This window comes from Leptosomus discolor, chromosome 13, assembly GCF_034619465.1.
Source record: "Leptosomus discolor isolate bLepDis1 chromosome 13, bLepDis1.hap2, whole genome shotgun sequence".
NCBI lineage: Eukaryota > Metazoa > Chordata > Aves > Leptosomiformes > Leptosomidae > Leptosomus > Leptosomus discolor.
This window is the reverse complement of record NC_141403.1, coordinates 7,839,658-7,866,943: the sequence shown is the minus strand read 5'-3', so window position 1 is coordinate 7,866,943 and position 27,286 is coordinate 7,839,658. Positions and strand designations below refer to the sequence as shown.

Below are 27,286 nucleotides of genomic sequence, written 5' to 3'. Positions count from 1 at the left end.
TTGAGACAAACATCACTTAACTGCAGGTGTGCACGATCCAGCTCAAAATAATGTTCAAAATAATCAGAAGTTTTGATGAAAATCTAACCTTTCTGGTGCTTTCACATCACTATAAGCACCTCTGAACGGAATTTTGGTATTCAGAGACAAATTTTAAAAAGAAGTGTCACATGGATCTGGTTACCATCAGATTATTAAAGGGTTTTAGTACAATTTGTACCAAATAAATACAAGATAATATCTGATTACTGACAGTACATTGATGAAGATACACGCTGGAGTGTATCTGAATTTGTCATTAAATTTTCTTGCAGCATGGCTTCAGACACATGTGCATGCAAGCAGAAGTAGGTCACCCTTATTTTTTCTCCAGACACTGACCAGCTAGAACTTTAATACAAATGTCGAATAATTCTCAGGTTTTCCAGCTGTGCCAAAGAACCACCACACATGTCTAACAACTCAGAGAAATCTCATGGCCAAGTCCTCAGCGTGGCTTTGAAAAATCACTATGTGATTTTCTGTCCTACATTTTTTGTCTTCTCTGTCTTCCCAGTTACCAGACTAAAAAAAGCCATATTTTGGAGCTATCCACCAGGAGGTTAGGCAGAATGAAAAGTCACTTTTGTAGCTAAATCATAGGTAGAAATTTGTCCTTTCCCCCCCTCCCTTTTTTTTTTTTTTTAATAATGGATACATTATTAAATGTAATAATACATAATAAATTTATACATTCTATGTGGGTGCAATTTTCTTTCTTTGGTGTCAATGGAATTTTACATCCTTCAAAATGCCCTTAATGATAAATAAATAAATTTATAGGAAAAATAAAACCAATTCCACACTCCACACTAGATACAAGAAAGTCATTCACAAGACTATACAGACTTCTGCTAATTGTGAATACAAATTTACTCTCAAATTAATTAATTTATCTGCAATGCAGGTAATTCTCACTTATAGCTTCACATCACCATAACTTTGATGAGGTGTTTTGTAAAGCTGTTCTTTCACAATGGTATGCCACAAAGCAAGCGGCATTAGGTCTGATTATGATAACACAGTTACTTGGATTCCAACCAGTCTTTATCTTTGATAACATGCATGCCTGAGTTATTTAGGGGAAAAAAAAAAGATGAAAAGGTTTGAAACGAAACAAGAAAGCATTTGTTTTCCTTCACAGGAAATCATGGCTGTATTCCATTAAGAAATTCACTAGCTGATTTAACTTACTTTGATAATGTTTGATCATATCATTGATGTTGGGAAAAGTTATTCTTGGAGAGATGTAAAATCCTCCATTGTCTAGACTCCTAATTTTGTAGTGCTTAATAACATCGCCATGCTGAGGATCATAGTCCCTTATGGAGAGAGAATAGCTGCCTGTGGATAAAGGAAGAACAATCATTAACAGATAATAAAGTCTACAGTGTCCACATGTATACAGTTAAGCCTGACAAAATCACCTTTCTGTCTGTTTTTCTTTTAACTCCCTTATTTCCTCAAAAAGCATTTTGCAATCAACAGGAGGAAGTTAGCCAATAGCCGGTCATGAACCAGTCACCAAAATGCTTACGGTCCCACTTTCTTTTTCAAACTTATTCAACAAAGTTAGGAGTTCCACAAGCCAGACAGCTCCACGTCCAATGCCTGCTTCTGCAGAAAGTCCCCCGCGTCTAGGGGAACCAGCTGGGCAAGCAAGGCCAGGGCTGTCACCCTCCCCAGGCAGAAGCTGAAATCGGAAGGTCAGCATTTCGGAACAAGAACGCCCTGGATGCCGAGAGGCAACTAGCAAAAGGATAGCTTGGAGATGGCTTGAGGCACACAGGAGGGAGGTTAGTCCTAGGGAGCCTAACCTCAGCTGGGGTTTAAGAAGGGGCAGCAGAGCATCTACCCTACACTGCAGAACTCCTCATTTCTTCCACTCATACAACTCTTGCCATCCATTTTCAAGGCTAAGAAACCACCTCTGCCCCTTCTCTCTTCCCACACACAGATGCAGTGACTGCGAGATTTTGGGGGTCCTTTGCCTTACTCCCAGCAGCCTATGTTGAATTTAGATCTTTGTCTTCACTGGAGAGCACAGAAACAGCGATATGAGCCCATTACAGAATGCTACCTAATCACAGATCTGCAGCGTTCGGGCCAGAAACACCCCCCCTGTGGAGAGGACGGACGTACATTCCGCAAAGGGATTCGTGCACCTTCCTCTGGAGGATGCAGTGTTAGAGCATCCACCTGGAGAATCCAGTCAGGCTGCTGTCAGCACCCAGATGCTGGGGGAGAACCTCCTACACTCTTCTTGAAGTCCCAGCCGAAGTGTCTGGAGATTTCACTAGGCTTTTCAGTGCAAAGAGCTCTGTCTACAGCACAAATCTTTACCGAAAAAGCTTTTTGAAAAAAAAAATCACACCACAGTGCAGAAGTGTAAACCCCCATTATGCACTAAGTGCATTTTAAAACTTGTAGCAATGGATACAGACTCGATAATGGAAGATTATGAAATGCAGCATCTACTATTTACAGTGGAAAGTGTCCTTCAATAAAAAGAATCACAAATGTTAGGAAGAGAAAAGATCTCTCGCTTCATTCATTCCTACTTCTTGTCAGTGTAATCACACACGCACATACATACACACACACTTTCTCCCCACCCCCATCTCAGCTTTGGATGTTAACCTGTAACTCTCTCTCTTTTCCTGGTGATTTTCTCACCCTTCTCACTCCTACAGAACTGCAGAAAATTCACACAGTAGGACACACTGGGACAACTCCACACCCAGTGCCACCTGATGCCAATTTCTGTGAAGACAGACTGCATGTTGTTAACTCTACCATCAATTCCGAAGTAACCCACCCCAAAGCCTACCTTTTAATGTTTCACTTTCTCTGACAAGGAAAGCTCCAGGACTATTGCCAGGAGCCAGGAGTTGTCTTTCGGCATCTTTTCGGGTTATGTCTTTGAAGAACCATCTGAAAAACATTTCAAACAGTTAGAACCATTTCTCTCCCTCACCCACAAAACATACACAACCAAGGTGAAGAAGAAGTTTGCCAGTATTGAGAGATGGGGAGAACTTACTCTTCTGTTTCCAGGGTGTCTACTTTTGCTACGTAGTTGCTGGGAATGAAGCCTTCCTTCCTCGTCGTGAGAGATTTTGCTCTCCACCATTCTCCCAGCCTGAAAAATGGAAACAGTGGTAGTATTCACAGGAAAGGAAAATGAATGTTATTTGGGTTCTACTGTGCTGAGAGCTTTGCCCACGCTGGAGAGAGAAGCAGCATCTTTCCTCTGAACCCAAGCCCGCTGAGAAGCCATCAGCTCTGTCAGACTGATGTTTGGTTGCTGCTACCGAGCTGTCCTACCAACATGCATTTGTATTTTCACATGTAAGAGAGTTCTCTTACAGCTCATACACTCTTGTTATGAGTAGGATATCAAAACTTTATAAAGGGAATTAGAGGAGCCCAAAGAAAAACTACAACCCAACCAGTACTGTCATACTTACTCCTCAATAACCTTCAACTTTTCTCCTTTTTTGAAGGACAAGTCATCTTCATGAATGCCATCATAGGGATACAAAGCTACCACAATGACTCCATGCTCCTCTGGGTCTACAAAAGCAGAAAGCCAAAGGCACGCTCGCATTATTTCGCAGGCTGACATGGGCATAGCACACAGCAGTAAGATTCCTGTGAAAACGTACCTTCACTGACAAATCTCTGTCCTGGTAAGAGCTGTGCTTCTGGGTTTGCCTACAATAAAATATGTCTTTAATTAAGCAGTTTTAGATCTTTGTGACAATCTTGCATTACAATTACGTATTATTCGGTTGCTTTGGTATCATATGTCTTAAATTAAATTGGAAATGCTCCAATCTTTTCCCACCATTCTTCAAAAGCAAGTTACAATGGAAAAATAGAATTAAGTCCCCACTAGATTTTGAATCGAGCAGCTCAACCTCAGGATGGCGTGGCATAGGCTGTGGGGAGGACGTTCACAGCTTTGTGTCTTCTGCTGAAGAGGCTTTAGGCAGGGCACTTCAATGGGACAGTTATTAACGCGTAGCTGTCATGCTAAAGAACTGCAAGCACGGTTATGTTGCTAAGATTGTGCAAGGGTAAAAAAAAAGAGTAATTAAAAAAAAAAAAAGGTCATTTGGGATGTGTGTAGGTTGACTGAGAGCACGCAGAGTCCGCTGCATCAGCCGGCGGAAGGGGAGGGAAGGGTGCCGTTCACACCTGCGGAGAGCACAGCCCTGGCTAAGGGCAGCCAGGAAACACCGTTTCCTCAGCACAGTAGAGAGGGTGGGGAGAAAAGGCACCAGTCAGTCTGCAGAACAGCAAAAAACCCACTGGGTACCGATGAGGTTCCCCTTGCCAGCACCCTGCCTTTCCAGTGCCAGGCAGCACAGGCGGCACTGCCGTTAGCCGGTTGGCAGCGCCGCTCCCTTCACCACCGCACGCTCCCCTCCCGTCCCACCTAAGCACCTCGGGCAAGGTCCGGTGGCGGCCTTCAAGGAGTAAAAGGAAAGTTGAGGAGAGCAAAGAATCGCCTGGGATTGCTTCAGCCTTTTTAAATAGAATAATCGACACCTGCATCCCATAGCCATTAAAAGCTGATGCTTTTAAAAATGGTTTTAAACTGCTCCAGGCTTTCTAAAGTCGCCTAGCATTCTTCTACAGACGTAGCTATGTCTAGATCAAGCGTTGCATAGATTTCTTGCAGAAAACTATGACAAACATAAAGTAATTAAGTAACAAACCACCAATTTTTATTTTTTGTTTCTTTAGGTACTTATTCGTTGAGGGTGAACTGCATCACACTAAAAGCCCAATTGTGGACTAATGATCATTTGAATTTCTTCATGCATGTGCTTTGGATTGAAATTTAAGTTATGCCAGTCATGCTTTGATCTTGCTACTGGAATTCTCCCCTGAGACTATCTACTTACTGGCCTTTGCTGTTTATTGGACGTTGGATCCCTCACATAAATAGTTCGTTCAGTTTTACGTACTGGTTGATTCTTCAAATCTAGCCCATCTCCATGCAGATTGTCTTTCCTTTTTGATTTTATACATCCCATATTTCCTGTTGGAATAAAAAAGGTATTAAACAAAAACATTATGCCACAAACCAAGCTGTTTCCCATGCAATCATCTGGGCTACGCAGCAAAACCGTGCTTCCTTTTCATACGCAACAGTTCACGGGGAGAACAACTGAAGGTTAGGAACACACGCTGAAAGCTCTTTTCTGCTGCAAGGGAAAGAAATGACTTCTTGTCTCAATCCACAGATGAAGTAAATATTTCAAAACTATTTACCATTTCAACATTTTCAGATTTATCATCTTTTCTTCCCAATCTGCCTCCCCCGCCCCGCTGATGAAATCGCTTACATCTTTCTGACACTTCTGTAAGCCTCAGGACAGATATAAGAAAAATACAATTAGTGTAGTGACAACATTTCTGTATGTTTTAGGGAAAAGTCTTCTTTGGAAGAGGTAGGAAAAAATTCCAGTCCAAAGGATGAGAACTGCAGCTGGAGTTAGCAACGCCTCTATCTCCCCACTTCATTTTGCGTACGCCAGCCTAGCAGGGAGCTCCGCCTGACTCAACCCCCCGTCTCGCATGAGGCTGATGACTTGTGCAGTCCCAGCTCCATGGCAGATAACGCTGCTACTGTGACCTTCAATAATGAATCTCCTTGTTCAAACAGGCCTGTTACAGCAGTTTAAAAGAGCCAATGTGTGCATCAGTGACGGCAAATCAGCACACAAGTATTTCTTCTTCCATACAATTTAGAAGGATAATCCTTCTCTCAGGTTGTGCGTCCATGCTAAACCAGATGAGATACAGCTGTCAGCATCTACATGCCTGGAACCTGACTGCTAATCCCATGATGTCGTTACACAGTACTTCAGCAAGCATATATACAACATTATCTCTATATTCCTCCCTCAGAGGAGAGTAATTATACTTACTCTTCAAAGAATCCACTACGAATGCTTTTCAAACCTCTCCTTCCTTCCTCTCTCCCTCCTTTCAGGTCAGTGCTCTAATGCTAGGTTCACAGTCACATTTTCCCTTGCAGGCACATACTCTCACTCCCCCCCTGCCCTAATTAATCTTTAAAGCCAGTTCTTTAAAGAACAATGTAAAACCTAAAATAAGAGCTCAGTGCATATAAGGGCTCAAGGAACCAGCACTGGCTAAAACACAGCTGGAGCAGCTGAAGCAGACTGTAACACCCTACACTACAGCTCACTTTTACCTTCACCTCCAGGCCAGAAAAGGTCACCATAGCAAACAGTTAAAGTAGTAGAGGTGTCCACTCACAGACACGACTGTTTCAGCAAGGTGGTGCCTTTTATACCCTACCCCTGTAGGCAGCAAAACTAGGCAGGTTGGTCTGGGTTCATAGTAAGACTTGCATTTTTGTAACAATACTACTAACAATCACAATCCTAACTGACTGCAACAACAAACCAAGGCCACAAGCACTCCCACGGCTCTCAACTTCCCACATCGCCTTCATTTAATCTCCCATCCTGCCACTGAGGCAGCACCACGTAAGGACAGATGCACTGTCCTACCCACGGGCTGAACATGTTCTTCTAAACATGAGAGGAGGGTACCTCCTCTCCTACTGCTTCTGCAAATTGTCTGTCACCTATTGCAAATAACTCTTGGGTGTCCATAAGGTTTCACCACTGATGCAGTGAGCTGTGGCACTGGTTTAAAAGCAGCGTGAGAACTCATTGCTCCCCTTAGACTGGACATCAGGAAAAATTTCTTTACCAAAAGAGTGGTCAAACACTGGAACAGGTTGCCCCGGGATGTGGTGGAGTCACCGTCCCTGGAGGTGTTCAAAAAACATGTGGCACTTGTAGACATGGTTTAGTGGGCACAGTGGTGGTAGGTCAACGGTTGGACTTGATGACCTCAGAGGTCTATTCCAACCTAATGATTCTGTGATTCTATACAGAAAATCAATAGGCACTGACCAGGCATCATCATCCCACAGAGGCAGAGAACACAGTTTCCTTTCCTTGTGTGTCAACATTTCAGGGTTCCCACACTTGTCTCAGGGGCACCTTCAGCCAGGATCTTCTGTCAGAAGCAAACTTAATTTTGGTTTGTGAAAACACCCATTAGGAGATTTTTCCAAATTCTCAGCTCTATGTGGGTTACATACTAGTTTTAAAATACTGGTAAGTATTTTTATTATTATTTTTTTTATTTCTTTATAAATGTGGATATACAGCTGACTCGTGTTGTTAATGGTTCATAGGAAATTTCTGTACGCCCACAGGCAGGTTGGTGTTCGCATGCTCACCCTAGACATCAGGAAGCCCAGTGCTTAATTACCTGCTGTATCTGCAAGATCAGGTGTTTAGACACCTAAGTGCTAACCTTTTTGCTATTGAATTGTTCTGCTTCTACAGAACAAACAGCTAAAATGAAGGACACAAGGTAATTTGATCTAAGTTGTCAGCCAAAAATCCCTTTCCCTATTGCTGTAAGAAGGCTGAAGATGTCTTTAGAGACTGCAGCTTGCCCACTGCCAGTGTAAATGCAGAGAAAAGCATTTTTACTCAGATTTTTTTTCTGCAGCTTAAAGCACGTGAACAGCTGTAATGCAAGCCCGCTGTGAGGCTGTGCTGGTAACTTCAAGGTGAGCATTTGTTTGTGACAGTAACAACAACGGATCATCAATGCCAGGTGCTCCATAATCCCCCAGAAGTCTACTCGATGTCGTGTGAAATCACACAGATAGAGTGTGTGAGATAACACACGTGATGGCACCAAACAAAGAGAAGATCCTAAGCCTCATCATGAGGCACTGGTTTTTGGGTTTTTCCTCATGGAGATGACAGCCATGGTCCTCACAGGACTCAGCCAGGTCTACATGGGCAAATAGCCCCCCCAGTTGGTGCTGAAGCGTTCAAGGGGCATCAACGCCCCGTTCACTCCAGTATAGCCCCAAGGACTGAGCATTCAGTAGGAGCAAGACCATAGCGAGGGTTTACCTAAAGGTAAGCCCTGCACTGCGTCTTCCTAAAGCAGTCCCTGTTCTTGCACTCCAACTCTGCCCCACAACTCGAACTACAGCCTAGCAAGTGGGGGCAACTGCTTCACCAGTGGGATCCCAATCTAGCCAAAATGCTAATGGAGGGACACCCTGAGACTTTTAGCTTCTTGATAAAACAAGGCTCTTAAGTCGTGCGAAAGAAATGTATGAAAAAAGTGCAGTAACATAAAACGAATGTTTAGCACTTATTATATACAGATAAGTATACGATATATAATTTAATATTTAATTTTCTGACTGTATATAATTTCTAAACAAGTATAGGCAGACAATGGAGACAAAGCATAACAAAGTGGAAAAATAGCTTTTAAGCAGTAGAAACTGGATCAATGAGCACATGTTCTTTTGGTACTGTAAACCAAAAGATTTTTGAACCCTTTAAAGGCCACAAGAGCTTATATTTCCATATGTGCTAGCCCTCTGTAAAGCTGTGTGCACTGGGTTCTGTACTGCACATTTAAAATTCCAGAAGAAAAGTCCTATGCCCAAAGCAAACGTAACTGCCTTGGTTTCAAAAGCTGCTGCTCAGTGACTGCCCAGTTCATCTGCAATGCCAGTTGTATTTGTTTTCAGCACAGGATTGTATATTTTTACTGAAATCTGACCCGGGTCTTTCCCAGGGTTTTGAGAGCGCTATCAAAGTAAAGAGTCACCAGGCCAGTACAAACGGCAGGCACTGTCGGGAGAGTTTCAGTCAACACACATTGTAAAGGATTTCAAATTACAAAACCGCTGTATCATTACCAAAGTTAACTTCACAAACGTTCAACCCTAGCAAACTACCCGTACAAAAAAGAAGCTTTGAAAGACAAAATGTGTATGCAGTGTACGCCTTTCTTAGTTTATACAGTAGTCATAAGGAAAATCTGAAGGAGGAAAGTTCATTCATGCATAAACAAAATATTTTACTCAGTGTAAAATGTTTATTTGCATAGCTGTCTGTTGCCGTGTCACAATGAGCATCAAGGAAGCGTTTTGTGAGGATATAAAGAGAAAGAGAAGACGGTAAGCAAAGAGCAATCCAGAGAGTGCAGCATCGTTACAAATGAAACTGTATTATTGCTCATCAGAGGTAAAAATAATTTAGACATCAGAGGAAATGCTGTCAGTCCTTGCTCAGATGTTTCCCGTTCCAACAGCTTTGCCATACAGGAGATACTACTTTTCATCCATGCTTTTCGTCTATTGTCCTGTCCACACTCATAGACATGAAAGATAAACATTTAAGTAAAAAAAAAAGCTGTATAACATAGCTGCTAACTTTTCTAAACAGATATCTAAAAAAGTAACAGATTCTCTCTTAATGAAAAGCATATTCTATTACATGGATAAAGGTGAAGACAAGCACTTGAGTTAACATCTGCAGCATGGTGACAAGAATCTGAGCTCAGGCACCCTTCAAAAAGCCACGGGAGTATCTGTAAGACCCATCACACAGAGCCTCTGCAGCAGGTTGTTCCACAGACACCGATTTTCACATCTACAGAGGCATTTGCCTTGAATTCTCCCTCTGAATCCCCTGCTTCGCGTTGCTACAGCAGCGCCTGGGTCTGAATTCCAAAACGGATTGCAGGGGTGAGGGTTGGAAACCAGTGCAACATTTCTGCAGGGTTAAAAGCTGCTGTCTGTCCCCAAAATACTATTGCTTTATCTGTCTTTTGCTACATTACCAGCAGAGTAATATGTTTAAAGCCACAATACTTCCTACTGCAAGCAGTGGAGGTTCGTGTGACCATCGCTGTCCATTCACCATCAGCAGCATTTGAGGTTTCATTTCCTCCCAGCACTAATCCTTCGCATCATCTACAAAGCCATTCTCATTTTTCGTTTTGCTCATGAGCCTTGTGATTCTGTGACGTACAGTATTTACGGTGCACATTAGAAACCATTTCCTAAAAATCTACCAGCCTTGTCTGGGCTTTTCTTGAAGTCATGTCTTCATGAAAATCACTCTCAAATCCTCACAGATTTTTCAGCAGTTTAGAGTGGCTTCATTTTAATTTTTGCAGAAAATGAAAACTTTTAAAAAACAACTAAAATAGGTTATACTTTGCCTTTTCCAATAATAAAGTAACTTTTAAAAGAATTAGAACTACAACATTGAATATATAAGCCATTCAATTTTATCAAATAAATATCTGTTGTTTGAAAGGTCAGTAACCATGTATATAAACACCAATTCTGTGGGTGGCTTACGCTTTTAACAGATCTATACAATTGTATTTTAACAGGTACATAGATAAAATAAATTTGTATGCAATTAGAATCATAGAACAGTTTTGGTTGGAAAAGACCTTCAAGATCATCAAGTCCAACCTTTGTCCTAGCTCTATCAACACCAGTAAGCCATGTCCCTAAGCACCACACCTACCTGTCTCTTAAACACCTCCAGGGATGGTGACTCCACCACCTCCCTGGGCAGGCTGTTCCAACGTCTGACAACCCTTTCAGTAAAGAAATTCTTCCTAATGTCCAGCTTGAACCTCCCCTGGTGCAGCTTAAGGCCATTTGCCCTTGTTTTATTGCTAATTGCAAGGTTTATAAGCAGTAAACTCTTCATTTAAGCCACAAAATTTCTTATGCATATATATATGTAAAAGATGTTCCTTAGCATTACAAATAAGAGAGAGACGGGGCATTAAAAAGTATAAAGAAAAAAAAATTCAAAAATCAAGACCCTCAAATTATTCAACGTTGCTCTACATTTAAGCTTCTGAATCAAAGAACAGGAAGCGGCTGTTTACCCCTATACGTAAAAAAACAACTGGTTTTAAACCTGGAGCTTAAAAGTGGCTTAGAGAGCGGAGCAGTAAATAAATTTATTTTTTAACACCTCTTTCAAAAATTGAAAAAAGTATCTTTTCCTTCCTCTGTTTTAGATGTTTCGTTCTGGCCTTTGATGCCAGCTGGTTTGCTGCTACCTCACAAGTTATAAAGCCAGAGGTGACACAGTGATGCCTTCATCCGATATCCTGAACAATCAAGAATGTGAGACGCCTCTGCACTGCCCTCCAGGCCAAGGCAGAAGTGTCTTGAAAAATGAACTCAGAGTGATCAGCTTAGATCTAAAACTGCTGGGGAGGGAGAACTGAAAGTCCACTCTGCCCAAGGACACAAGCACCTGCTTTCTCAGTATCCCATCCAACTTCCTACATCACTTCAACCGACTGCTCAACTTTCCCGTTCCATGAAAAAGAGGGGGAAATCTTAAATTTAAGGAATTAATTTATCTAACCTTTATTGTTGACTTCCACTTTATGTTGATCTGCTTCCACATCATCTATGGTACCTGGGTGTTGCAACATGAGGAGGACCATTTCTGAGGGGCCTGGGAAACCGGGGTTCATTTCTGACCCATCATCACAGGGTGCAGAGTGGCAAAGCAACCTCCAAGGAACACAGAGGAGGAGTTTAATTTGAGGTGGAAGAGCTCAGCAAAGCCTCCTCAGGACTGATCTATACATGTTTGTGCCAGTGAAGATGTACTATTAGACCGGAGTGAAAATTAGAATGACAAAAACAAATTATCTGTGGTTGGGAGAAATGTGAAAGGATTGAACTGGACAGCAACTGAACAGAAGTGGATTCCTATTCCTTGCCTGTCTCAAAAATGATTGGTTCTGGGTTTGTTCAGCCTTGTTCTTATACCTGCAATTCATCATATATAAGTATATAAAAATATACAAAATGTGTATATATATTTAATAATATTATATATATATAAGATAATATCACACATTTAAATTTGACTGTAAATCTTGATGCCTGGTAACTTTCACCAGCCTAGGCTCTTGCAAACAGGACAAGAGGAAACTGCCTCAAGTTGCAGCAGGGGAGATTTAGATCAGACATTGGGAAAAATTTATTTGCTGAAAGAGTGGTCAAACATTGGAACAGGCTGCCCAGGGCAGTGGTGGAGTCACCATCCCTGGAGGTGTTCAAAAAACATGTAGATGTAGTGCTTCTAGACATGGTTTAGTGGGCGTGGTGGTGTTGGGTTGATGGTTGGACTTGATGGTCTTAGAAGTCTCTTCCAACCTAATGATTCTGTGATTCTATGAAACACAGAAATCCTGGGTCAGCTTTCATCTTGGGCTTGTTTCACTTCCTACATCTTGGTTTTTCACTGGAGACCAACTAGGGGAACTTAAACAGTTTGTTCTTCCCTTGCCTCTCTACTGAAATAGTTTTGCATGTCTCAGTCACTCCTCACCTCACATATTTTAACCTCTTTTTAAATTTATTTCTTATTTCTGTAGGTCCAGATTACATCATCTCTATGCCTCCCAGGTGGAATCTATCCCTTAAATGACACAGGGGCACAAAGCACCATGTGCTCCCTGCAATGCCTATAAAAAGGAGCATGGACAGCCTAAATTTACTCAGTCTTTAACTACGACAGACTTGCCCAGTGTAGACTCCCGTTGTTCTGTGATGCAAGAAGCAGTAGTCCAGCTGACAGCATTTTTAAAAAAGGAGAAAATTTGGGAAATTCTTTAGTTGCTTTTTTGGGGAAAAGGTGAGACAAAGCTAAAATAATATTTTGACATACGTATCTGTATAAACAGGGAAAAAAGAGAAACAAGTTAATCCCCAGTGTAACCATCAGACCCCAAACATTACTGTAGTGGAAAAGTACGCAACAAGCACATTATTGTGAGAGTTCCTCAAAGTTATTTAAGTCAATCCCTCAAATTTTCCAAAGGTGCACTTCTATCAGAGCTATCTAGATTATCATCCATGATTAGAGCACAGGACTAAAAATTACTCTCTGGGAAAGGCAGACCCGTTCTGAGCACCACAATCGCATCCTACAAGCTCAGAGGCAAGTTTCCCATGCTCCATTTTTACGAGAGGTTCATGGGTGGTGGTAGGGAAGAACAAAATATCGTTGCTGAAAGGTTTCAGGTCCTCACTCTGCTTGGCTTAGAAACTGTTTCATAATTCCCAGTCTTAAGCACGTTTTGGGGACAGTAATGGCATGTAGCCCTTCATCCTCCTGGGTGTTTAGGAAGAAGGCACATCTCTTTCAGCCTCTTTTCTAGGCTTTAAAGACCAAGCCCTCTCAGTCTTCTCCACTTCCATTGGTTATCCTAGCAGCTCTTCACATGTGTTTCAGTTTGAACACATCCCTCTTAGGGACAGGAGGCTGGAATTGGTCAGGTGTTCCAAGATGACTTTCAGCAATGCCTTGCGGTCAACAGTATTAATATTTCTTCCATCTAGAGAAGTATGTCTCCCAATAAAGTCCAGAAATGAATTTATTATTTTTATACTTTCACCACACTAGCCTTTTATAACCATCTTGCGATCCATTAAGACATCCACGTTTGTCATAACAACAAACTGCTGTCACAGCAGACTTTCACATCTCCAGTGGCACGACCTTAAACCCTGGTAGTAAATTTCTCCCCATTATTTTGCCAGTCCCTTCTTTCTGCATGATATTCTCAGCCAGCTGTGTGTTTCTAATGCCTCTTAATACCAGAAGGGGATTCCTATTTTTTCATTGCAAATGAATGCATTAAAAAAAAGCTCTCAATGTAATGCCGATGTAACGTTAGGCAACAGTGAGTGGTCTTGACGAGAGTTTGGGGAAGTGCAGCAGACAGGCACCACTACCCTGTTCAGCTTCTTTCACAATTCCTTCCTCAGCAATTGCAACCAAGACAAATTCTACTTTGTCCATGTTGTCTCAGATTTTTATTGATAGTTTTCCTATATCAATTACAGAAAGTATCACCCTATCACCTCCATGCTCTCCCGACACTTGCATTCCTACTACAGTTATAAATACACCACATTCCTACTTCTGCAACACTCAGTTTAAGCCCTGCACTGGTATTTCTGCTCCTCCTCTTGCGAGCCCAGATTCCTGGCACTAGCGCACAAATATTCCAGTCCGACCAAACCAATCTGAGTTGGCAGAAACCTTTCTTGAACTTATTACCAAGCTGATTGCTGTTCTCCTTAACAATCTTGGCACTCATTCTTCCACCCTTTGGTGTCCCGTTTTCCTTTCCCACATCGGCCTGCGTATTGAAATCAGGAGCAGGACTGTGCAACTTTCATAATTCAACTCCAGTTCCTAATTTAAAGATTTTTTTAAAAATCAAAATCTGCATTTGAACAGGGGAAAAAAAGGTGTGCTGCCATTTGACCACAGTGGAAGTGCCCCGTGTATTACATCACACAGCAAAAATTCCCCAACAGCTGACACAAGAACAGGAAACTTCTGGTGAGATAAATACCTGGCGTTGCTGCACGATGTGTTTCATCGTACACATGGGAGAAACCTTTTCTCCTATACTCCCCCACGCTTTGTTTTCACTTACTAATCCAGGCATTTTAGCTATGTAATAGCAAATATTAATTAACACTTTGCTATACTAAATGGAAAATAAGTGACTTAAGTTATCACACCTCAGACTTCCAAGTATGAAGTGATCCAATACAGTTATACAGAAATCAGGAGCGGTCAGGCGAGTTTTGAGGATTATGTATTTCCCTCTGCAGCCTTTGAAATAGGGAGTGCTTTGGTAAACCCAACCGTATCAGTTCAGGTAAACAGTTTTCTGTATTCAAAAGGCACTAACCCACAGTCCAGCCTTTGCCTGTCAAGCCTTTTTAAGTCTCTGTGGAAAGGATAAGTTTATCCAGTGTTCAGCTAAATGATACACAACCTCATAAATAACAGCAGAACATATATAAGAAATATCATCATAGCCGGGAGGGGTGCCTTGACCAAGAAAGAAGCATCTTCTATTTTTCTATAAATCCAGGACAGGTTTTTTTCCTAGATTTGTTAGAAGCTTGGATTCATGCAGGAATTCTGGCAGTGGTAAAAAAAAAAATAAATTAACCCCCCAAAAAATCAAGAAGAAACACTGAAAATAACTAAGGTCATTGTGGTAGTATAATAATGTTATAATGCTTGTAAAAGGATTAAAATAAAATTCTGAAAGAAAACATTACATTGAAATGAAGCGGAATATGATTTATACAAACTACTGATCCTTTTCCTTGTTTATTCAACAGAAGAAAAATAACAGAACACAAGAAAGTTAATCCACACAAGATTGTAGTTTTGTTAACATTGCATAATACACTTTATATATTATGAAAATGTTTCAGATTTGTGTAGCCAGTATTTTTGGCACTGATTTTAAACAGAGTCTTACATTAAGCTAACATCTGTTTTCTGACCTTATAACACTCGCTTCATTTTATTACAATCATTTGCCTCAACTGCATCCTCCAGAATTTGGAATCAATATCAACAATGAATTAATTCACTTTGCCAGCCCTCGGGCAACTGCATCTTCCATTTCCTCAACTTTTTTCCACTGTACTATATCTTTTGAAGATAAGGGAAAAGGTCAAATAACATCTTAATTTGTCATAACAGAATAAATACTTCTAACAAATTCTTCAAAAGGATCATATGAAATGAAACAGAGAAAAACTGTACCAACATGTTAACCAACTTAAAGGGAAGGTTCCCAAAATACTTTACAGGCTTAGAAGCGTCATGCAAACTAGAAGTGAAAATGTAATTTTCTTTACTAGAAAAAAACCTCAGTAATGGCAAACAGTGGCTTCATATAACCAAATCTCCATTTCCAGATGAAAATTTGGCCAAACCACTACATCGAAGAGGATCGACATCTTTCCTAAGTATTAGGAAGTCTCCCACTCCAGCTAGCAAACCCCAAGGACTACATCTACATTCCAAGCTGAGTGTATCTATGACTCACATACAATTTTTTTCCAGTTGTAAATTGATGACTTTGCCCAATAATGGAAGTGCGCTAAAGTTTCAATAGTCTGATATTTGCCCCGAGCTTTATAGATGTCCATGTCTATCAGTGGTATAAGGATCCTTCCCCCCTCCCTTTTGAACAACTAGAGCAATCACTGTGGCAAAGGAAAATGAGAAACTACCCATAAAAACATCAAGGTTTTGGAGGAAGGTCCAGGAGTAGCCCAACCGATGTCATCCTCATAACAAATTATGCAACAGAAGGACAAGCTTCACACAGTTTCTTCGGAGAACACAGATCTGGAACCTATCCTTCTTCCCTCCCGACAGTATTTACCTAGCTCCTCACTCTCCCCTTCTCCCTCACACATGCACACAGTCAGCCTCTCAAAACAAGGTGCAGTTCAGAGGTGTGCAATGAGGGTTCTACATCAGTCCAAAATGCCTACTTTATACACACGGTGGTTTTACTCAGGTGTTGATTTCAACATATCCATCAATGTACTTGAAACCAAAGGCATAGCCACACAAACAAATCACTCTGAGTAACAAGTGGCCCTGCACGAGTTGCTTTGCAGTACCTGATGTCTGGCATTTACTACGTGATACGCAAAAGAGAAATCAGAGTTAGTTTCTCCCTGTTTCACTGAGCCTCAGAAGACAACACGGGACGAAGCAAGCAGCTCGCTAACATTTAGCAAGTTTGGGGAAAATTAAGACATCTCTTTAATATCATCACCAGGCTGTACCCCAAGTAGCTCTTCAACTGAAATTTGTCACTCCGTCTGCCCCCTCCAGAAGCCGCATAAGAAGGTATATTTGCAGGTAGCAGCTGATACTTGAAACCTTCACCTCATTCAAGAAAGCCAACCCAATGCTCAACCTCCACATGCCCAGACAAATGTATTAACAGGACATTTGTTAGGGAGAATCATTAATAGCCACTGTGACTAAGGGGAGAAGTTGGTTATTTATGAATGTGGCTGTCAACTAGTTACAAGATGTTGTCGGCAATAAAGAGTCTTTCACAGATGCGATGTCTTGCTTTGAGATGTGCCTGTAATTCAAACCCATTGCTATGCTGTAAACAAAACTCAAAGATCATGAAATCATCACAACATGTCAAGGGAAACATGATGGAGGACAGCAAATTCACAGCCAACAAGCCCTGATGAAGGTTTTGAGGGTGGCCTCATAGAAAGTATACCACTTCTCCTTCGGGCTTATTTTCTGTTTTCACTGTGTCTAAAAAAGGGGGAAAGGAGGAGCAAATTGTTCATGCACAGTAGCTTTTGTTCTCTCAAATTCAGGTAACCATATCCCCATAGAATAAATCAATTATTGTGAACCTTACCTGGTTTTATGCATTCTATAATCCACTTTCAACGTGGATTAAGATAGTTGTGATTAAATTGGTGCAGAATGACTTCAGTGTCAATGGATCTTAACTCTGTACTAGCCCAGTCATTTGGTAACTCACATTACTTTGCACCACGCTGCATTTACCATCCTGCTCCATCGGTCAGAGGGCTGCTTCGTCTGCTGGCATGCTGTCTCCACACTTAAAAGCTGACACGCACTCATGACCAAACTGGCAACTTAAACGTAGCATTTTTGTTATAGAAGCATCATATTATGCCTTGGGCACCTGTCTAACGCACCCAATTTCACAAAAGGGTTTTTTTTCACCCTCTTCAAATGCCAGCATATAGGTCAGTTGCAAAAAAAAAAAAAAAGAGTTACTTCTCCAGCAGAGTGTTTTGTGTTCCATCAGCAATATGGCATCAGCTATACACAGAGGAACCGTTGTGAAACACAGGCCATTGTACTGAGGTATGTAATATGGATTTAAGAATGGACTCCAAGCTCAGATGAAAATTTGGGGTTAAATCATTCATGCTGATGGGGGCTAACCCTGTTACTTAGAGTCTGGAAGTTTGCAAACCTTGGACAAGTTTTGTTAGGTCGCAAGAGGAAGTTGCAAGAGTTCTTGAAAAAAACCAGACAGAGTCGAATCTGGTGCCGGTAAACTACACCAGCAGAAATGAAGTTTTGTGCTATTTAATCTTTACTAGAAGAACATTCAGCACTAACTCTGTATGTATTCCTGTGAGGAACCACCTCGTCTTGTTCTCACTGAGGTCAGTAGCAGAACCTCCCTTAACTTCAAGGGTGTAAGATTGCACTCCAGGTTCTGGCACTTCACTATTTATAACTCATCTATTTTACTTAATTTTAAACTCTGTTAATTATATTCCTTTGACGGCACGAATCTAAAACAGGCATGTTCCCATTGATGCATTGCCCACCTTAGTAAACTGTTCAAAGCAACTGTTGCAATTGGGGGTACATGTGGAGCCACCAAAGGACCTTGTCTGAACCAATAGTTTCCTGCAAATGTGATAAACAGAACTAAAAGAGCTATATCATGAGAAATTTTTGAAAGTTTTTAGATTAATTCCTTGACATCAGGGTTTTTCGGATAGATACAAGTACACTCTGCATAAGCCTACCAAACATACCCTGAAGGACTGCAGATTGCCACTGATTCAGGTCTGAAAGCCTGGCATGCAAAGACAGAAGCGCACTTTAACTAAAGGCTTGTGAAACCACACACTCAAACTGGGGTGACTGTAAGAGTGTGAAAGGAAATACATGACTGAATGAATGTGGAGTAAAAGTTCACATCCAAGTTTCTAAGCATGCTTTTCACATTTGTTGCAAGCACGAGCACAAATAAGAGAGTTTCTCTAACGTTAATCAAAATTAAAAATATTTTACATACTTTCCATTTCCAGAGAGAAGTGAGTGGGAATCTGAAGCTCCCTTTGAGGGAGGGTGGTGAACCGCTGGTGTGATGGTTCACTTGATTGTTCCGGCTTCAAAAGTTCTAAGGAAGAACTGGAGACCTTGGATTTTAAACACATGCATGTCTTTGCAGATGATATTTTTCAAGTGCAAAAATTAACAGCGTTCCCCAAATCACCGGGACAGCAGCTATGCAAGAATATTAACTTGACTAAAGTTCTTTTGTATTTGAGAGAAGTTACTCTACACTAAATAGAAGTTCTGAGCAGAGAACTGACTTGAAGAAGCACGTTGCATTGCTCAATATATGAACTAATTTCATTTTCAGAAACCGGTTAATACTTTACTAGTACTATTTTGACTTTGCCTTGACATTTCTTGGTTTCTCTCTCTAAGAGCAACCAACATTGCTGTATTCACAATATATCGTTACTGGATTGCACAGCCTTTATTATTTTCTGTTGTTTCTAGTCATGCTTAATGGTCAAGAGCCTTGCAATTGCTAGCAGAAGAGGACTCAGCAGTTACAACCTTAGCCAGTTCCACTGAACCAGGCTCTGATCCTGCAAGTGACAGCGCACAACTTGCAGGAGCTCTGCAGACTTTGAGAGACTCAGGCCAGGACTTTCTAAACAAAGTGCGAGACACAGAACTTAATGAGTAGGACGTGATAATTTTGACGGATTCAGACTCACGGTAAACTGGAAGTCCATGACAAGAACTATTTTCACATTCAAACTGCAGACTGCAAGAGTTTTACAGCACTCTTATTACGACCATACTAGCTGCTCATTAAAGTTTATAATCTTTGTAACTTTAAATATCAAATATATAGCTCATAGGCAGGCCATGTGATTACAGTGTACCTAACAAAAACAACTTAAGACTGTGCACAAGCCCCATTGTTTATACATGACTTTAGCACTCACGGCCCACGCAGCTAACTTTCCAAACAAGAAGTAAGAATAAATCAGTCTTCATGATGGTTATCCGAGTTTGTTTTAGGAGAACTGTAATGAGTCCACAATGAACTTACATTTGAATTCCATAGAATTAAGCATTGTGCAAAGAAGATGCTTTAAAAAACCAGTAAGACTGCTTCATTGTTAGGCAGGCATGGCAAGTTCTCAGGACAACACAAATCCTATGAGAAAAGCTGTGGGAGAGGAGGCTGAAATCCCTGAGAAGTCAGAATTGGGCTTGGTGCTGAGAAATAAAACGAGAGGGAAGGCCGCAGAAGCAGAGAGATAAGAGAAAAACAATCCAACAAGAATGTGAAGGATGAAAACTAATGGGGTAGAGACAATTACAGTCCCTGGGAAAACTCGCAGTCTCAATCAGTATGACAAGATACAGAACATGCAATAAACATAATGCAGTCACATCCCTGAAACTGTATTCTGTGCTCAAAGGAGAAATTACTTTCCTGTACCATACCGTACCAAGCATTTTGATGGAGCAAGGAAAAGGACTTTTTGCCCATCTAAACCTACCAGGAGAAGACTGCCATCGCACACAGTCAAATACATTACAGAGGAGAATACTGTTCTGATCTCTGTTTCAAACAAGCTATTCAAAAGCTGAATTTTGCATTTTCTGACACTTGTATCCAATGCCCTCAGACTCGCTCAAATGCTCCACCAAGAGCAGAAACATCTCACCTGAAGCACCTTTTCCCCGCTCTTTCACTCCACCAGCCAAATCTCTTTTCTCCTGGTGCTGGCTCTGCTGAAGTCAGTTCTTCAAAACTTGCACCTCCTTCCCAAAGCTAAATTTCTTAAGTTTCACTTTCTGTGGGTACAGAGCATACGGGGCACGTCGACACCGAGGAAATCCTGGAACAAGAGCTGTTGCCTTAGCACCACACCCCCACAACACCAAGCCTTGGTTTCTTCTTCACAGGCCAGCACACACACCGATAAATCCACGCTCTGCTTCACTGAACCAGGTATATTTATGAGGAGGGGCAATGCTGGCTCAAAAACCTTACACATGTGCCACTAGGCAGCACAGAAAAATCTCCTGCACACAACAGAAACGAAACTTCTCCAGAGAAGGTCGAAGAAACATCACAGAACAGCAGGCAAAGGGGTAGCAGACATTCCACCCTGACCATCTTCAAGAAAGAAATTAACCCATTTCAAGTCAGGTTGAAGTCACCATTTTAAATCAGATGTGGTAAACAGTGGTAGTTGGCTCTAAAGATAGCTCACACCCACACATAATACACACTTTAGGCAGAAGAGTCTTGCTGGCCACCTTTAGAAGTACAAAGCTGCCCTTTAAGGAGGCACAGGCTTGTTAAAACACTGTGAAGACCACGTCAGCACTGCCAGGTCGGCACTCCATTGGGCTTCACACCTCTTCAAGAGGCTGGGGTACATATTTCTGGGCGCCTATTCCCTGATAAGGTAGCACAAATAGATTACAAATGATAAGTAAATTATGAAAGCTGCTGAGACTTATTTTTCTGGGAGGGGAAAAAGAAAAGTTGCTGCACAGAGATTTAAATCAAGAGATGAAATAAACAGCTTATACCACTGACAGTCCTGAAGACAAAGCTGGAGAGAAAGAAACAACAGAACGATGCTGGGGAAATAAAAGAACGACGGGAGCATTAAAAAGGAAACAGCAGTAGGAAGGGAGTACTGATACAGCAGGATAAAGACTGAAACGTGGCTTTTCCCAGGAAACTGGGGAGAAAAAGCCCCAAACAAACAGCACATTATTACTAAGGGAGACATTTGAAGCAGCGTGGCTCTAAGACTTTTTCAGACGCACTGGTAAGCATCATGGCAGAGGGACGGGAACCGCTGCCAAGGAAATTTAGTGGGACATTTTCAGAAGAGGCAAGCTGTCCTGGTCGGGCCTAGTGGCAGTACTGCTGTCTACCGCCTGCCCAGCAGAAACCATCAGCCAGGCCAGCTACATCCCAGGAGAAACAGGCGTAGCATTCACCTCAACGTGGGCCGGTGCTTCTCCACTGGTGCCAGGACAGCTGCTGCAATCTCTCTCGCAGCCAGCGCAAATACAGCTGGAAATCAGTGACAGAGCAAAGGCCTCACAAGACAGAAAAAGGAAGACAAAGTGCCACACCAGCAATATGGCAGGAGAGTTGCTTAAAAGGCAAGTTTTCCTCCACCCCTCACAGGCTGCAATGCTTCTCTCTAGCCTTTGCGTAGTTTAGCAGATCTTTTGCAATGAGGTCTGCAGTTACAAAAACATACTTTAAATCCCATTTGCATGCTCTGCTACGCCATAACAGCACATTCAAATGACTCTTGCAATGTATCTTGAACAAGCTGAACCCAGAACATCCAGCATAGGATTTCCTCTTTCTCCTGCCCATCCCCTTCCTGTGTGTTTACCCAAAACTTTCACTTCCTCAGCAGTGCTGAGACCAGCTCTGGCGATCCCTTAACCCTGTTCACCAGCTCTCCTCCGCTCACACCTGAGTCACCGCTACCCTAGGGCATTCAGCACTCACTGAAGGGTTTTAGAAATCCCATCCAGACACATGGTAAGGCCCTGGAGAAAACCATTTTCTGTCCACTGTACCTAACGAATGTAAGCTTCATATCGCTGGCAAGGGATTCTCGAGCAGGCAATTTCAATAAACGTAGTAGATTTCCTACTCACCTGATACTACAGGGAAATACTGTCTTTGTCTGAATAGAGTAAAACATAGCCATAGGTCAGACCTACTGATTTATAAGCACGCTATCATTATGTAGAAATTCACTCAAACGTACTCTTTCCTTTTTAATATTGATCGTGTTCTAAGACCCTCGTACAGTCATACAGGGAAAGGACAAACCCACTTAGCAGCCAAATATACTTTTGCGCTATAATACCGTGCTGTTTCAGTTTATGTTTCAATAAGATTTCATCCAAAAATTGATCAAACAGGTTTGTATACACCTTTCTGTACAAACTAATGAAGGAAACATGAAAAGCCAAGCAATGTATTACAGATGCCACAGCAGAAAGCCCACTTAACAGAGTATGGTTTGTGGACCAACTTCCTGAAACGCCTTTCTGTTAAACCAACAAGGGAGTAGTTAAGAACATATCCCAGAGAGAGTCCATTCCCTCCAAACTTTTATCATGTCCAGACTTCCAGCAGCCCTCTAAAATAGCAAAACCTGCAGAAAACTCCATTCCAGAAGAGTAGCTGCATCCCATCCTCCAACCCCTGTTGTGGTGAGCTACCGCATTTTCCAGTTTAGGATCTCACCACTTGCTATCACAGGCACTTTCAAGAAATGGCTTGGGCACAAGGACGGGCACAGTAAAAAGCAGGCCTTTGCAAATTAAAGTAGCAAACTCTACACCATACCAACCACAATTTAGACAGGAAGAAGTAGCCTCATGCTACACTCAGCAGAGACCATAGAGGAAGAAGGACACATTGTTCAGGCTGTTTATCATTTGAGTCCTTTGAACTGAAGAAGTAAGATAGTATGCTACGCAAACACCGGAACCAATTGTAGATACTTAAGATGCCAGCAGCTTGAAAAAGATACAGACAATGCTGACCTAAGGGATAGCAAATATTGGCCTCAATGGTGCTAACCTCCCCTTTTTCCCCCCAGAGACATGATGAGACCTACCCATTCCCCCCTTCACCTTTCCCTCGTCTCCTCCCCTCCACAGCAAAGCGTTACTGTCGAAATACCGTCTCTTTACTGAGATTGGGCTGACAAAAATAACCAATCTATCTACCTCTACAAGTAGTTCTTTAGGGCACACAACAAATACAAGTATCTATAAATATTTGGAGGAAATGCTTCCAACACGAGATGAATTCTGCCTTTACATTTTGTTCCATGAACCTACATTTTCAGGAAAGATGCCGAACACGACGGTGAATGATTCAGCCTCGGAAATTACAGCATTTAATGACAATGTCAACAGGAAACGTATTTGAATCAGGCAAAAATAAATATGAAAGCACAGACCTTTCCATCCTTCCCTGAAGGACAATAAAGTTTGAACTAGGAACAGTCACACTAAGAACAGTTACACTCTATTTGCCTTTTATTATTAGAAACTGATTTCTTTGAGAAGGTACCATTACTGTTTACAGTATGGCAGTCTCCTCCTTCTTGTATGCCTCATTAAACACTGTTTTTGTACAAATGTAATTTTACATTTTTTATCTGCATAGTTTCCTGCGGCATGGCTCGGCAAGTCTGGAAGCCTTTCTCTCCACACCATCTCTAGCACTCCTGCACGCTCATGAAAGATGGGCCACAAATACATTGGGAGAAATAGGAAGTAGGAATATGATTGGCAGGAGAAAAATCCTAATTCTCAGCTGGGCAACTGGTTCTTCTACAGAATGAAGCTGTTCTGCTTAGAGACAGAAATCCTATAGGGATAAATAACAATAAATACTACTTAGAGTCACGTGGTTCAGTGTAATTGCTTACACGCTCGGCTCCATAGCTTCAGAAGGAAGTATCACCTGTGCACACAAAGCTCACACAAAGCTCACACAGCCCTCAGCATCTCCGGCTGACAGATTCTGCTCCCATCCCTTGCTTTAGCACATGACAGTTCACATCCACTGCTGCTGGAGAAATACACCTCTGTGTACAGCCATCCTACTGGAGCAGGGTGCTGGGAATCCTGGTCTGCACCTAATGCCCACGCCATGCCTTTATTGATTCGTTTATTCATCATCTGCTTGTTTTCTGTGTTCATTCGGTTTTGCGAAGGGCTCCCTGAACCCCCAAGAGTAAAACTCTCTCTACAATTCCCTGGACACAAGAAATAAAGTCCCTCAGTCACTCAGAATAAGCGCATATGGAAAGGAGGAAAGACCTCACCCCCTCCCCAGATCACCCAGCCCTTTGAGAAAAATAAAAAGTGGTTCACGGTCAACATGTTTCCATCCTAAAACCTCAAAGATGCCCATTAAGATTCCAAGTAACATGCAAAGTACAGATAGGAAAGCATCTCCCTTTTGTGACAGAAATGGAATCACATCTGAGATGAAATACTGCAGTTCCTCAACTTCCCTGAATAGCTACAGAGAGGTCAAATGCTGCTCTCTGATGTGCAGCACAAGAAGGGGCAGATGGAGTGTCTCTGGTCTTGTGAGCCACCCCACTGAAGGTCAGCTACTAAGCTGACCCAGGAGGACCTTGGACCTTCTTTATGGCCCGTTTCAGGAACTGCTTCCCACAACACTTGCTGCTCTGTGATGCCATTTATCTTACCAGAGCCAACAAGGCCAGGGGAAGATAATACACTTCAATTACACAGATAAAATGGGGGGGGGGGGGGAAGTATTATGAAAGAGTTCCTTATACATTCATAAATACTTATATTTTCATAAATATATGCATGAAAGAATTTCACATTTATCGAAACACTCTTCGAAGGGTAACATTAAAAAACAGAATATTAAACATCTCAGAGGCAACAGGGTTTAACTTCATATGCGAAAGTTTCATAATTCATTGCATTGTCAGAAAAAAGTCATTGTGCAATTCAAATGGTCGAGGGACTTATAAGGAAAGGGCTAAGCCTTACCTTGTCCTCTGTATATTTATACAGGAAAAAACCCCTTTATTTACTCAAAAAACCCGCAGAAGAGCAGAATAACTCCAAGTTAGCCAGCTACTCTACAAACAAATATGATTGTTCTACAGCATTAAGGTTTAAAAAAAAACCCAGAACACAATTAAAATAGATCTTTATGTTATTAAATCAAAAATTCTTTTCTAACTAGTCTGTAGCTCACAGAGCTGAAATGGAGAAAGAAAAAAGCTGTAACTCTCGGAAGAGATCCATAGAATGAGACATCTGTTGATCTCAGAGTTCATTAATCGTCGCCCAAGATTTCAGAATGGCCTATTAACAGTATCTAACTGATTTTTAGCCTGTTGCTACTTTTTCAGAGAAAGCTATTTGATTTTTTTCTCATCTGTACTTTCAGTGCTGTTGAGGGTCCCTATTACAAAGATACAAAGTTCCAACTCATAAAATATAAGTAACACCTACTCTGCATTCAGTACTGGGTTGGAAACAAACCACACAAAATTTGACTACCTCTTTGGTAAAACAGAGCTACATTTCCCCAACACAGCTTTGCAATTTCCCAACAAAAATCTTCATTTTTTAAAAAAATAACTCTTTAGTGATACTATGATGAGTGCAGAATTACCTATCTGGCACTCATACTTTACAGATACTTGCAATTAACATCAAGATTTCTAAATTACAAAAGTCTTCCAGGTACTTTATGGGATCAAGCTGAAAAATGCCATTTCCAATTTGTATTACGGTGTGCTAAAACACTTGAAGACTGGGCAGGCTATTTCTTTTTTTTTTTTTTCCAAAGGTGGGAAAGAAAGGCAAGAGATGGGATATTGATTTGGGGTTTCAGACGAAACCTCAGAATAAGAACTCAGCCTTTGTGCTCCCTGTGTATATCCACGGTAACGTGATCTGGCTAAATAAGTTTTCAGTGTTAATCTCCTGGGTCTTTAGTGTCAACAGAGCGGAGCGAAGAAGCAAGATGAGTTCTTGCAAACCCGTTCACTGCTAAAGATGCAATTTCAGCAGAAACTCTTAAACTGTTTTACTGAAGGTACGGCACCAACGAGGGAGATCCACCTTGACTTTCAGATCCTAAATTGAGATCGGAAGAAGAAAACCCCTCCAGGCCACCCCTTAGGCACGCAGTACCGTTACAACAGCAGTCAGCAAGGAACACCACGCACCAAACACCACAATGCCATCTCCTCCTCTTTCCCTTAAGCTAAAGCCCGTTTGAACCCACAGCTAAGGGGAAGCGGCTGTAACTTGGAAGACGCTCCAGGAATTACTCTCCTAGAAAAAAAAAAGCCGCGTAAGAAGGAATACCCAGAGGTCGCATTGTCTCTCTGAAACCAAACCTATCGCCTTGGCTTCCAACACCGACTGCAGACTTGGATCGGTTCATTTCACACGCTCCCCGGCAGCGAGCAGCCAGAAGGCACCCGAGCCCTCCTGCCGACAGCAGAAGCCGGGCAAAGCGGCGGGAGGTAAATCACGCTTTTGAGAACGTCTCTCCCCCCCCGCACACACACCCCGGCCCCAAATGCCTTATGAATTCAGACCCCATCCATCCCACCGGGAAGGTCAGCCGGCAGCAGCGAGGACAAGCCGCCCCGGAAAGCACCTTGTACCCGCCGTGCCGTGCCGGGAGCACGGAGCCAGCCCGGCCGGGCACCCCCCGCCCCGCTCCTGCCCGGTGCACCCCCCTGCGAGGAGCCGGCAGAGCTGCGGCCGCCCCCCCCCCCCCCCCCCCCCCCCCCCCCCCCCCAGCCCGCCCTCCGCCGGCCGCTCCCGGCGCGGTGCCGGGCGAAGGCACTTACTTTCCGTGCTGCGAAAGTTGAACGGCAGCGAGACAACTCCCCGGTTACCGCCGGGGCGGCGAAAGGGGTGTCCCGGGGCGGGGAAGGGGGGCGGTAGCGGGCGGCGGCGGGGCCGGTCTCGGTGTGCGTGCGGGGCGCGGCGCTGCTGCCCCGCCGGCCGGGAGAGGGGGGCGGCCGGCGGAGGAGCCTCGGAGGGGCCGGCGGCGGTTGGTTCGCAGCCGCTCGGCTTGACTTCCTGGTGCCGGGGCA

General features: G+C 42.5%; 1 protein-coding gene across 1 annotated transcript in view; it reads right to left on the bottom strand.

Annotated features, from left to right (window-relative positions):
- LYN (LYN proto-oncogene, Src family tyrosine kinase) overlaps window positions 1-27,069 on the bottom strand; it is a 51,496-nt gene extending 24,427 nt beyond the window's left edge. Inside the window, exons 1-7 of the mRNA XM_086472544.1 lie at window positions 27,038-27,069; window positions 4,956-5,092; window positions 3,708-3,756; window positions 3,510-3,615; window positions 3,083-3,181; window positions 2,870-2,973; window positions 1,234-1,383 (exon numbers count right to left, since the gene is read on the bottom strand). Of these exons, the coding sequence (XP_086328670.1) occupies window positions 1,234-1,383; window positions 2,870-2,973; window positions 3,083-3,181; window positions 3,510-3,615; window positions 3,708-3,756; window positions 4,956-5,087 (640 nt within the window). The 5' untranslated portion in view covers window positions 5,088-5,092; window positions 27,038-27,069. The remainder of the gene's footprint in view (window positions 1-1,233; window positions 1,384-2,869; window positions 2,974-3,082; window positions 3,182-3,509; window positions 3,616-3,707; window positions 3,757-4,955; window positions 5,093-27,037) is intronic.
- Window positions 27,070-27,286: the final 217 nt, after the last annotated feature.